This window comes from Manacus vitellinus, unplaced genomic scaffold, assembly GCF_001715985.3.
Source record: "Manacus vitellinus isolate BGI_N305 unplaced genomic scaffold, ASM171598v3 scaffold_3_pilon, whole genome shotgun sequence".
In the NCBI taxonomy this organism is placed as follows: domain Eukaryota; kingdom Metazoa; phylum Chordata; class Aves; order Passeriformes; family Pipridae; genus Manacus; species Manacus vitellinus.
In genome coordinates, this window is record NW_021940535.1 from 45,146,493 (window position 1) to 45,160,407 (window position 13,915).

The 13,915-nt window shown below is 40.1% G+C and overlaps 1 protein-coding gene across 1 annotated transcript in view; it reads left to right on the forward strand.

The window, feature by feature from the left end:
• Positions 1-1,648: 1,648 nt before the first annotated feature.
• The window catches only part of ADARB2 (adenosine deaminase RNA specific B2 (inactive)), a 114,227-nt gene continuing 101,960 nt past the window's right edge, over positions 1,649-13,915 (forward strand). The window contains exons 1-2 of the mRNA XM_029961904.1: positions 1,649-1,724; positions 7,413-7,499. Of these exons, the coding sequence (XP_029817764.1) occupies positions 1,649-1,724; positions 7,413-7,499 (163 nt within the window). The remainder of the gene's footprint in view (positions 1,725-7,412; positions 7,500-13,915) is intronic.

Here is a 13,915-nt window from a genome sequence, read left to right on the forward strand (position 1 = left end):
CATGGAATCTAATAGAGAACAACACACATACACAATGCCTTTCTTATAAAAAAACCATCAACCACCTTGTTTTTTTACTTACTTTGCTCTTTACTGGAAGTAATAAGAAACCAATATTTTACAACACGTTTCATTCTGTAAATGGTCTTTCATGGTGAAGGTGCTTGGAGTGTGCTGTTGGGGAGTGCTGAAGTACAGCCCCTGAGGTTTGTCTATGCAAACGCCTATTTACATTCATAGGGTGAATCTGCAGCTAAACCCCATCAACTGCATTCTGAAAATGCAGGAGAAGAGAGCTGCAGGACATACCACTGTAGAAAGAAATAATGTCCCAATGAGTAATGCAATCAATTAGACACATTCCCATTCATCTCAGACCATATTGGACGAACCCGTACAAATCACATGCATGGCTTTTATGCTGATCCTTTCTGCTTTCTCAGTGATAAACCAAAGTTGCTTTGGCCTCAGAGTAAATGAGTGCAGCCATGAGTGGAGGTGCTGGTGGGACACAGGTCTGCAGAGCAGGCAGAGCACAGGGCATGAACCTGCCGCTGCCTGTTAGGGGCTGGGTTGGCACTGGTAAAACATTTCACATAGCTTCTCCAAAGCTTTCCCAGGGTAGCAGTTCTGGGTCAGCAAACAGCTGGAATGCACAGGATGCACAAAGGATTAGTCCAGCTGCCAGGCCCCTGAGCTAACTGATGTTTCACATTCAATGTTCTCTGCAGTATCGTAATACCATAAACTGTTATTGCTACTTAATATAATTGCATTTCAGAGTTCTCATCTTGGACACAGATCCCATTTTGCTAAGCACTGAACAAGAAAAGAGCAGAAAGGTATTCTGTGCCCCAAGAACTAGATAAATAAATTATAAAGGCAGCAAGTAGATCTATTTACAGAAGCCCCCTGCACTTGGCAGACCACGTTCAACTTTCAGGCAAGGCAGAGGGGCAGGTGTTTTTGCGCCTGGGTGCTGCATCGTACTGAACAGCTTGTTGCCCTGTTTCAGAGGAAGATTTCATGGCTCCAGGTTCACACCTCTGACTTCTAACTCAAGGCACAACCTGCTTCGTGCAGCTGAAAACCTTTGCCTGAAATGCTGACTATCCAAATGTTCCCTGATTTTTTCTTCCCTTCTGGTTATCAGGCTAAAAAAATTGTGCTCTGATATTTTATGTCTTTATTTCAGGTCTTTGCTGAAGCAGAGAACAAAACCAGTAATGCTGAGTACATTTTTCCTTATAAAAACCTAAATCCCTTAATCTGAATGTTACCTTTTCTCCCTGCTTTTAAGAAAAATGTTCCAGTCAAAAATCATATTTAACCAGGAGGTTTTTTTCTCTCCACGTATTCCTCTGCTACCTCCAAGAAAAGCTTTCCCTATTGTTCCCACATGGGCCAGGGTGGGATATCACTGCAAATGCCTTGGATTGAAAACCAATTACAAAAAGCAGACCTTTGGTAACTGCCCACCTTGAAGGCCACACTCTCAGGGGCGCCAAGCAGCAGAGCTGCAGACAGGAACAGTCCCACATATTTTAACCCTTTCATATCCTCCAGTCCACAGTCTCTTTTTCCTACCCCGGGCTGCTCAGCCAGATGTGCTGTTCAGGTTGCATTGACTGACAGCTCTCAAGGGTCCATGGTGACAGCAAAGTTCACCTTCAGGCCTCACAGTGTAGGGCTGAGAGGAAAAAGCAGAAATCAAGGAGGAATGGGTATGTGCCAACAGCCCCTTGCAAATTTATGCAGGCTTGAACTTACCCATGCAAGACACCAAACTGGAGCTGCTGCAGAAGCACACAGCTGTATCAAAGTTGCTTCTGTGTCTGCACAGAAACATCAGTCCTCTGAAGGGGTTTAGGGCAGGCACACTTCCAACTTAAATATGGCAGGAGTAGATGGACAGACTGTCCTCCCAGCCCCGCTGGTACTGTGGTGGCAATTCACAGGCACTCCAGCACAGCTTTGTCAGTGTGGGTGTAAAAAAGAATCACACAGGACCTTCCTACTTGCCTGTGAAGCAAAAAGCACTTGGGCAATGCTGCTGAAGCCCTGTACACTCAGACATCCGTGACTCAACAGCTGGTTGTCAAATTCAGCTGTAAAGGCTGATTCTGACACCACACCAGTAAATCCCTATATAGAAACTGGCTGCTTAAACTAAATGATGCAGCATGGTGGCTGTACAAGCCATAATTTAGAAGGCTGTGAGCCCTTCTCAGTAAGTGCCGTGGTTTAAAGACATTGTTAGTTTCCCCACAAATTTGACATATTTTTCTTCTGCGTTAAGAATCGCTTCATCCTGTCAGTCACTGTCAGCCCAAGCCTGAACTGACTAAGATATGAGAAGGAAGATAAAGAATCATCTCCTGGTGTGCAGGCTCTCTTCTCCCTGTATCCCCCCTCTTTCAAAATAAATCAAGGCTAACACAACTGTAAAAATGTAACTATCCAAGTAGCTGCAACAGTTGTTTTAGAGAAATAAAAAAAAAAAATGTTTTTTCCATGAGGTCTTGCAGCTGAGTTTACACTATTGCATCACATTTGTCCCTTCCTGAGTAATTTCATACTCCACACAAACCAAACGAATTACTTAGGACTGGTTTATAATGCCCACATTGTGTTTTTAAAAGAATACTTTTGAAGAAACCTCTGACAAGTAAAGTAGCTTATGGTAATGAATTTGAACATGAGAACGAAACAAATTCAGTAAAATATTGTTAACACTGATCTGGTAAGCCACTGGTTTGCATCTGTCTAATCCTTCTTGGTTTTGGAGGTTGCATTTTTAAAAAACAATTATTAATAATTCTCATTAGCTGCCAAGCAAAAGAGCATGCCACGAACTTCTGCTTAGAGATTAGCCAATATTAGCAGACACTACTGGTTTTCCAAGTTTCCAAGAACTAGAACCTGCTGCGGGATCTCATGGTTAGGACAAGTTTTTCTACCGAGGTCCATAGGGATAGGAGAGTACAAGGAATGGGCCCAAGGACAAGTGTAACCCCCTGCAGATGCCAAACCATTTCCCTACAGCCCTTCAGCATCAACAGCTCCTCAACCTCCCAACCAGACAAGCCATCCCAGCACTGCTCTATCCTTAGAGTTAGGAAGGGGTTTTTTAGTGCCTAAAGTGAATTTTCCTTGGTGCAATTTAAGTCCATTACTTCTAGTTGTGTTAATGCACATGGAATACAGTTTGCTCCTTTCTTCTATCCAGCAGCTTTTTATGTGCTTGCAGGCTGCTGTTATGACCCCACTCAGCCTGCTCTTCTTAAAGCTAAACAATTTGTCCAACATCTATAAGGGCTGATTTTTAAAAGTGTTGAGCTCCTGCTGTTTCTATTGCTTTTATTCTGGTGATTGAGAGTGAAAGAACTTCCGTGGAGTTGATGATCAAGCCGTATTATCTGGTGCCCTTTAAATACTGACAGGTATGAAGGGCATGAATGCTGTTTATAGCTGTATATGTGTATTCTTGTCTTCACAATAAAAGTGTATTTACAGGACCTGTGACCAGCCTTCTGACTACATCTCCAGGGCAAGAGCAACTTCACAAAAAGAACAGATTTTAGTGGAAACTTGGCTGCCTGCCTTATATATCAGGCTTTGCTGAATCATTCGAACTAAATAATTTTCTGTATTTCATCCAAAACATATCTTGGCCCATGGGGTTTTATTATTTGTTTAAGTTATTTATATGGCTACTGTCAAAACAGTGTTCATGATTTTTTTTTAACTATTTGCTATTGCTGGAAAATATATCCTTAAGAAGAGTGAACCAAAATCCTTTTCCGTTCCAAAACAGGAGAGTGAGGTTTCTTCTCAGGAGAAATGGTGATTTTTGTGCTTAGAGTACTGGAGCAGATTTCCACTTGGAAGGCTGTTTTTATAGTGAATGCACTACAAAATATGATGCTATCATCCTGCGTTAGTGTTTCAGGGTGGCTAGAAATAAATTCCTATATATCTGCTCTTTGTCTCTCAATTTCCATTGTAAACAAAGCTTCCTTTTTGTCCATGTAAGCCCTCACGAAATCTCTTCTTCATACCATCAGAGGCTTCTGGTACAACTGTAATGCAAGCAATAATATCTTCCTGTATTGGTTCTCATAAATGTAGGGTTATGTATTCTGCCTTTCTGCAGAAAAGAGGGTTTGAAATGTCTTGCTTTCTTCTCTTAAACCCTCTCTCCTAGCCTTGGAAAATAACTTCCTCTAAAACAAATACAGAGAACATTTACAATTATAAAGTAAAAATAGCTGCTCTAATTTTGGGCTACCTGTCACTGCTTCTTTTTGGAAAAAAAAAAAATCATGGAAGGAGAAGAGAGTGAGAGAAGAAAGGAAGCTTTAATGATATTTTTCTGAATGTCTTTTTTTAATCTAAACTTGTCCTTTATTCTTATTCATAAGATTTTATCAAACTGCTAAGCAAATAAGGCTAATTGTGATGGGCATTAACATACACAGGAACCATAAAGTGTGAATACACAACTCTCCTATCTTGTTCTGAAAAGGTAAACTAAATTAACGCTGAATTTCACCATTGATAATAAAGTAAAAATAGTGCTCCATGGTCTGTATGACAATAGGCAATAACATGCAAAAGATGGAAGTGCACAATCATACCAATAGTTTTATACCTAGCCATATTATTTCCCTGTAAACATGTACATTTAATTACCCTGTCATTTATCTTCTCCTCCTCCATAGGCTCAATGATTCATCTGTGCAACGTGTAAACTACAGCTTTTCTCTTTTTACATAGCTCACTCAAAATCCTGCCTTTCTCCTCCTTCCAGACACACACAAAATCTTCCATTGCTCAATCAATGGATTGAAATATTGAACTACAATCTTTATTATCTGTATTGATGGAAGGATATCCTGTTTTTAGGACCTGCCTGAGTTTGGTTGACACAAACCCATCCATTGCTGCTCTAAGCGTGCAGCAAATTTTACATCCTGTTTCTCTGCCACACAAAGCAAAGGTACCAGCAAGGTCTTTGGGAGCAGATGAGAAACAGTAATAACAATAGCTTAAGATGGCTAAACAATCCCTTAAGGCAAAAGGAAAATTAAATTGATAAATTTTAAATCCACATAGTAAATTTCGCCTATCAATTGCACAAAACTAAATCATAAAATATTTATTTAACTAGTAATAATATAGTATAAAATTACATGGGCTTGCTTTTTGATTGGTGACAGAAGTAAGCATTAGTCATTGCAGCAAGAAAGCACATGTCCTCATTGTTTGGCTAATGAGTTAACTCTCTATGAGAAGTGAGAGTATCTTCTCAGCAAAGAAGATTTAGGTTTGTGTGCGACATCCAGTGTCGTGAGGGTTAGTTCTGAAGATATGACAGCTGTTGGCACTCAGGCCCAGGTGGAGTACACATACTTCAGCTCACTGCATCTCAGTATCCAGACACAACAGTCATTGCTGGTGCTGAAGCCAAGGGCTGCCCTGATCCTATGTCTCTCATCTGAAGCATTCCCCTTACCAAATGTAGTTTTTTTGGATTAGGTCCCAAAAGCCTACGCTCTTTTCACTTTAATCAAAGAAACCATTTGGGAAAGTCAGGAGTGAACACCAGCTTTTATTGTGATCACAACCCAACAGTCTCACAAGCAGTGAGATGGTGTCATACAGAGACATCACATTTCTCAGTGAGTAATGCCTTAGCAAAAAAGTGTCAAAGGATTCACTTAGGAAAATCTTTTGGCTATAACATTCATAAATAGCTTCATTCTTTTGGTTCCTGACATCACTGCAATCCCTTAATGAAATTGCAATTGAAGGAGGCTAATTTGTGCTCTAATTATATATTAGTCTGGGCTGAAAGGTTTCTGGACGGAAAAAGGTTTTCTTCAGGCAATCTTTTATTCTGCTCATTGTATTTACTTAACAAAGAGCAGTCAGCTTTTACTCTGAATTCCCGTAATAGAGTTGAGCTGTAGTGTTACCCAGCTAAGGGCAAACATATGCAGTCATTTCTGATGGCTTCCGATAACAGTCTTTAACAAGAGCAAGGATTATTTGCAAATGTAGGAAGAATCAGGCCAAAAAGCTAACAGATGTGCTGCTGAAAAAGTTTAAAAGCTCTTCAGCTGGAATATCTTCCAGACCTGTGGTAGTTTAGCAGAGAGGTAGTTTAAGGAAATTCAGAGAAATATTTTCTCACTAATAAAGGAAGTCCACATAGAAATATTTTTTGCTGGGTCACTGGAAAGAATATATTTTTGGTCTGGTTTTGATGCTTCTGCCACAGGATGAAAGGCCAGTATTGTTCACAATGTGCAGGATGCAGAGCATTTCCACCTGAAGAAATAGGTGAGCCTCAACTACCTATTTCCTCAGCCATAGTTGAGGCTCTCTAAGCAGACGAGTACTTTAGGAAAGCAACTGAGCTCTTCAAAGCTGTGGATCACCTTTGTAAGGTGTGGTTTTGTTTCTTCTGTCAGGTAGAATTCTGTTAATATTGGTCCCCAGTAAGGTCCCCATAGTTTGTCAAGAGGAATTCAGCCTAAACAAAGTAAAGGTCCAGATAAATAAACTAGTTATCAAAGGAAATAAAACATTTAAATCTCTGTTTCTAGTGTTTGTGTTAACTTCAGCATTTCCCTATAGATAAATCCTTAGCCAAATTTTAAGCTAGTATAAATCAGTATCAGTTCTCATTTTGCTGAATCTGTCCTGGCATCTTATGCAGATTCTGATCGTGGCACATGGAAGTAAATGTTTCTGCCATCTACTATCTGCAGGATAAACAGAAACTGCTGTTAAAAGGAACAGCACTTAATATGAATATGCACAAGAGGGATTTCAAATAGTGTTCTTATTGTATGAATAATAGCTTCCTGTGCACACTATAAGGGTTTCCAAAAATCATATCAACAATTTATAGATTTAGGAGCCATTGTAGTCTCTTGTACCATCAACCCTTGAGCTTTCTCTAAGACTTCTGCTTCAATTTCCATCAGGGAGAGAAAGCAAGAGGAGTTGATGGTTTCATGCATTGGAGCTGATGGTCTCATCCGTTAGAGCAGTTCTCATGTCCCTTCTCCCAGGGCTGACTACCTCCCCTGTTCCCAGCTGGACCAGTTCAAGCATCCTGCACTCTGCAGTGCTCAGGCACTACTGCTGGGAAGTGCAGCCAAGGAACATTACATGGGGCCAGAAACCAGGAGAAATGTGTGTTTGGCATTTGTGTGTGCCAGCTGTAATAAATTCATCGAAACTGAGTGAATTTTGGTGGGATTGTAGAGTCAGAAAAAAATTTTAAAAAAGAAACAGACTTGCCAAGATGTTTTGACCTCAGTAAAACTGTGAAGTAGAACTGAATGCATTGACTGAGTACTGATTTTATATGTATCTTTTCTTCTGTTTTCTTCTAGAAAAACTAAGCATACTATCAACCTTCATAGCACCCTTCAAGTACCTGAGTCCTGGCCCAGCCACCATGGAGGATGAAGACAATTTGAGTAAGCAGTCTCTTTTCTCCATAGATAAATAATAGAGTTGAAAAATAAGAGCTCTGCAGTGTAGGAGCTATTATGGAAATGAGGTGGATTTGCAGCTGTTGGAAGACCATAAGTCCAGTCCTCATGTAAAATGTAAGATTCCATGATGCTGAGTGCAAACATGTTCTCCAGTCTCCAGAAAAGGAGGGGTTGATCTCAACTCACCTTCCCAGTTTTCTCTGTGCACTCTGGAAAGGGGAAGCTGTAAACAGTATGTCACAAATACAAAGGAAAAACTTCTTATAAAGGTGAGATGTTTGTACTCACGAGACTGTGGAGATAGATCCTTTTCCTTTCCTGTTTATGTTACTTTATTTTGCTCACTTGCTTTTCTCATGAAAAAGGACATTTTCTGGTGTGTGTTCCTCCTCCTTTTATTTCCTCAGTTACAAAAGGACTTTTGCAAAAGTAAAGATTGCAGGATTGAGACATCCACTTAAGCTGTTTACTTCTGTGATATGACCTGGAGAACAAAAGAAAAAGAAAAAGAAAAAAAAAGGGAAAAGAAAAGGAAGGGAGGGAGGAAGGAAGGAAGGGAGGGAGGAAGGAAGGAAGCAAGGAAGCAAGGAAGGAAGGAAATTGAATTGAGAATTGATTAACCAGACTTACATAAACTAGACGTAACCTAAAAATTAGCCACTGTATTCTCTTTGGCCCTTATAACTCAGCCAACTGTCTCAGCCCATGACTATGGAGGTGGAGGAAAATGAAGTCTGAGTGGGCAGTTAGGACTTAATAACCCTCAGTAAGCTCTTCCATTTTTCACCTAGAAGCAATTATTTCGTGTTATCCAGCCCTGCTTATTGTAACACATCTTGAATCTTTGTGGGGAAAAAAAAAAAAAAAGAGAGAGAGAGAGAGAGAAAAGCTTTCTGAACCAAATGAGCAACATTTTAGCATCACCTACCAGATGGGTTTCTTTTCCAGTCAGACACATGCTGACATGTTGCCCTATTAGAGTCAGTTGCTGGGAGGAATTGGCAATTTTTCCCCTGTTGTTGCTAAACTGCCATGGTTTGGTCATGGTGCATCACCAAGGGGAAGAGCTGCTGGAGGACTGAAGGAGCACAGCCTGCTATTTTCTGCTGCTGAGCATCACATGGACATCACACCGTTCTGCTGCACACAGTGACTGGAAGGCTTTTACAGATCTTAGCAAAGGCAAAAAAAATCCTGAAAATCCTTCAAAATTGCTCCCAGGAAGGCTACATTTTCAGGAAGACATATGAGAAGTATACACACACCCAGGAAACATATTATGCACACGATAAGCTTGTGCAGGCACCTCCTGCGTAATAGTTCCCAAATGTGCTACTTAGTTATTTTTAGGTAATGTAGGAAGTTTGTGCAAGCCAAACACTGTAACACCATTTTCTTATTGCTACTGTGATGCCAAGGCAGCTTGTGCCTGCGTGGGCTTTAAAATAGCTCACGTGGACAGGGTAAGCTATGTTTTCTGAAAGAAAAATAGCAAATGTCACTGTTTTCAGGGTCATCCTACCCAGCTCTCCTTTTGGTCAAACATATGCTCCAACAAAAAGGCAGCTATTTATTTTTGGTACACAGAACACATTTTAGGTGTTACTATTAGAGTCTTAGAAAAAAAAAAAAAAAAGAAAAGATGAATTAATTTAAAGTCATCCATATTTCAGTGTTCACTTCTAATACAGTGGTATAAATCCTACTAAAGCCTACAGCACACATGTACCTATGGAGTAATTCGGCATTTTAAAGAGCTTCAGTGACTCGCTCTGAACAAGCAGAGAAACCTCCTTTGTGTTAACAATTTAACAGGAGCCCAGGAGAATGCTGGCAATGTAGAGAAGTGGGTTGCTTGTCCCTGTAGTTTTCTGCTCACTGAGCATACTATGAGAGTGTCGCTTCCCATACTGTGGTGTATCCATGGACAGAGTTCCACTAGCTGAAATGGATAAAAATCCTGTTTTACTTTCCTTTAGGCCTTCTTTACAAAGAGAGCCATGTAGGTTAACTACAGCTTCATTTTCAACAGGTGATTATTAGCATATAGACACTATTTTTGTGGTTTATGATCCATGAACTAGTATTAGAAAAAGTATCAAAGTCACCATGCACCTTTGGAATAGAATTTTGGATAAAGTAATCATCAGTCTCTGATGAAGACCTAATCTTAAACATGCAAGAAAAGGATCTATTCATCTCCAGAAGTCAGTTGTACCTAAGAACATAAGAAGTCTCACAGAGGATTAGAAATAGGAAGTTTAGCTCTGTGCAATGTCTTCAACATTTGTTGTTAGTGACGGACTGAGAAAAAGGATATTTAAATTGGGATCCTCCCCTTGGTATATCTTTCTAGCACCTAGCAAAAATTTACTTTGCTAGAGTTTGCACCCTAATCATCCTATTTCTCAGACATCAACAGACCTGTCTAGTCCTCTCTGGAGCCCACTGATACTTCTGATCTCAACAACAGCCAGGAACAGGGAGTGATTTAGAGTGCTGTCAAAAAGTACACCCTTTTATTGCTTCAAGCCTGCTGTCTCTAGTGCTGGGATTGTATGAAACAGTGAATATGCTTTCCCTGTTCACTGCCTGCCTGCCTGCCTTTCATGACGTTACAAACCTATGCCTGTCCCTGATCTTTAATCGTTCCATCCACACTATGCCATGGGATCAAGGCAGAATACCACCAGGCACAGATAGTTTTGAATCTAGGTTGTACCTCTAGCAGGAATGTATGATTCCTATAGATCTCATTATGGAATGCTGCCATAAACACAGGCTCACTGCAGCATATACTTCTCCCCAGTGTCTGCAGAGGGAGCTGATGGCTGGAGAGGAGGGTTCCACAGCCACAGAAAAATCATGGGTTTACATTAAGGTTTAAAGATACCTATGTGTGTTGTCACGTAAGAGAAGAAGGAATAATTTCTGTTGTTAGCTACAAGTTTATTATTCCAAAGTCAAGAATATCAACCTAAAAATCCCATCAGAATAGTTCTCAAACCTCCGTTGTGGATTCAATAACTGTATGAAATGCCATTTTGTTTCCAAGAGGAGACTTCCCTACATTGCATTTGATGTAGTAGCTGACCTTGGACAAAGATGCCGTGGCTCTGGCTGCAGGGTTCATACCTATTGTTTCTGATTTAATGATTTTTCACTTTCAAGTATGCCAGGAAATTAGGGAAGTCAATCTTTCTAGCCTCTTCAGTCAATGTGATATAGATGAACAACAAAAATGTACTCTACATAAGCAAGTCAAACAAGGGTTAGATTTCATAACACAGAAAAATAAGAATTAAGTCCTACCTCTATTGTTAAAAATGTGTTCATAGAAATACAGTGTTTACTAAACGTTTCTAAAGACAGAAACTGCCTGTGTCAGAGCTATCATTGATTCAGGAGTTTGCTATAGAGGTTGTAAATTCTCTCTTTCCACAGCTTTTCAAAAATGTAGTGCCCATTGTAATTCAATAGTAAAGATGCCAGCCAAAATAAAGATACCAGCCAGAATGAAGATGCCACCTCTCCTCTCCTATCCTCCCTAGAACTTGTCTTGGCAGCAGAATAACCTTCAACAGGAACAATATTATCTCTTCAAATGTAGCGTGGAGTATCGGATGGTTAGTTCTGCAGAGCCCTTACGACCTAGAGACATAGGCAGTGTCATTATTAGTGATGCATTATAGTTCTGAAATGCTCTTGATGATGCAAACTCTCTAGGTTAACTCTACTGTGCATAATGACCAAAAGGAGAAAAAAACATGAAAGAGCAGACAGAAGATTGAGGAATAGTGCATAAATAAATATATTTCACTAACTGTTCCTCTCTCCTGTTCAATTACTGAAGCAAAGTCAAGATCACAGTGTCTCCTGTTGCTTATGAAACTGCAAAAATCAATGAATAAAGTTACCTGGGGACATATTACAGTGCAAAGCTGTGGGACTTTTTAGAAAACTTACACAATAAATTAGAAACTATTGCCAAAATTCATGTTATTTTTATTCCTCCTTTCTTTAACTCTTATAATGTTATTATTCTCCAACCTTTCATCATAGGAAAACCATAATTTATTATCTTTCTTTTTTCCCAAAATGTGTTTGGGGAACTCAAGAACAAAGACATTATGGGAGATAACAGGACGGAAAATGATACACAGTTTTGCATTTTCCCTGTGTGCATCCTCTGACTTACCCCTTTCCTTTTAGTGCTCTTCATTTCTAAAATTGCTTGTGATTGTTCTATTACAGCTGCTTATAGTATTTATCTTCCATAGTTTGGTGTCATTTGCCTGCTTTGTCTGACTTTCACAATAGAACTACATGTGCCACCATTAGAGAGGTAATCTTATGTCTGCTACACAGAGGTCTCATAAAAGACACATTTCAAAGATTTCCTATTTCAAAGATACCTGAAAGTATAAAGTAATTCCACATTTCCTGGCAGCTGCCAGGTATCACACAAGTCCATCAGGCTCCCAGACTTTCTGAGGCACTCCCTGAGTTTATGCTGCCTCTGATTTACATGCCATGGTGAATTTTGGCTGCTGCAGCTCCAGCTGAGGTCTGGGAAAAACTGGGCTGTTTCCTGGTGTTTCAGGATCAGGTCCTCTAAAATCTGGTTGACTGTAAGGATACTTACATGGATTTCCTTCACTGTGACTAGGTCAAAACGCACCATAAATACAGGCATGTCACTGTTGTGAATGCCCAGCTTTGTCCACATATCCTTTGTGCCTGATCTCTGCATTTTTTTCACTGCATCAATGCAAACTCTCTGTTGGCCAAAGCCTGGACTAGACAATTTCATAGACACAATTTAAGACAAACAAGCAATGTTTATTTTATGTTGCCATGGTTTTAGTGAACCACTGTTTTATTGAGGGTGGTTAAGATAAGATGTTAAGGTCAGATGTTCATGCTCACAAATCTGTGGTTCTCTGACTATGAAAGAAAAAACAGTTGGAATAAAACAATATGAATTATAAACACAAATCACCCCTTGAGTTTTCCTATTCAGTGGTGCATAATCAATACAAATTCTTTTCAGACCTGAATATTGTGTGAAGCAGGAGCTATCTTTCTTTTCATGCTTGCTGGCTACAATATCATTATGTACCATAATTGGCTCTGTAAAAACCTATTAGGTAAGATGAGAGAGGTGGTGTGAAATACAGAACCAAATCTGCTTCCTACTAAAAAATATGTCTGCATCAAATATTTCATCTTTATTTTAAAAAATGCACACAACTAAAGAGACATCTTCTGAGTGGGATGGAAACATGAGAAAGGGTCATGATGGAAAATGGCTGGCCAAAACCAATGCCATGCTGGATAGACGAAGTTAAAGTTATCATGTCCTTTCCCTTCAGATCAGAGTTTCTACAAAGGGAGTTGTGAACTCAGTGAAAAAACACCGCATTATCCTTGTGCCTTAGTTATCGTGACCTTTAAATGTCTTATTTCCAGAGAGGCTGCTTTAAAGATGTTATAATTTATACAGTTGAATGCCATATGATGAAACTTTCCTTTTTCTATTATGTATTTCTTTTGCTTTCCTTCCTCATTTGTCTTCGTTCTCCCCCCTTAGCTTCAGAAACTAAAAATTAACTAGTCACTAAGACCTTAATTTGTCAGTTCACATTCTGCCTTAGCAAAGCATTGCAGAAGATAACTCTCCAAGTACCTTTTGTGAGACACAGACACAGGCTGGAAGCTCACTATGTGCCGAAGAGTTTTCAGAACAAGAAGCCTAAAGACTCAATCCTCCAAATGGGCCTCCATATGCGTCATTTGAGCCATGATTTTCACTCATGTCTAAGCAGTAATCTGCTCTCTGTGGAACAACTTTCACTAGTGTAGCATTAGTGCTCTGATGGGAAAAAGTCTCTTGATATTTAATACAAGTGCAATGGGTCAGGATGTAAAAGGAGGTTTTTTATCATGATGGTTTGTTCCACATAATCCTCTGCAGGCTCCTGTGCATCCGTCAGACCAGCCTAATACTGAGATGAAGCAAAGATGCACCCCTCCAGCAGAAGTTTCTCAAGGCTTATGCAGGGATCTCACCCCTTACATCCTTGCAGCCAACTTGTACATCAGGGCAGAGAGGAAACCAAATGTGACCATGGCCATGGTCCCTCCCAAAGGGAGGACTATTCTCTGTCCTCTGAGGACCACAGGGACCTTCTCTGAGCATGGGACTGACACAGCCTATGCAGGTGGCATGCTCATGCCTGACAATAACAAACCACAGGAAAGGCTCCATGCCCAGTGCTGGTCGCAGTAAAGCAGGCAACCACACAGTGCTCTGCTTGGAAAGGGAGGTGCATTGCTCCAGGGATGAGTTGCCTCATAAGTTGGTTGGTTACGCTCATATTTAATTTTTCCACTTG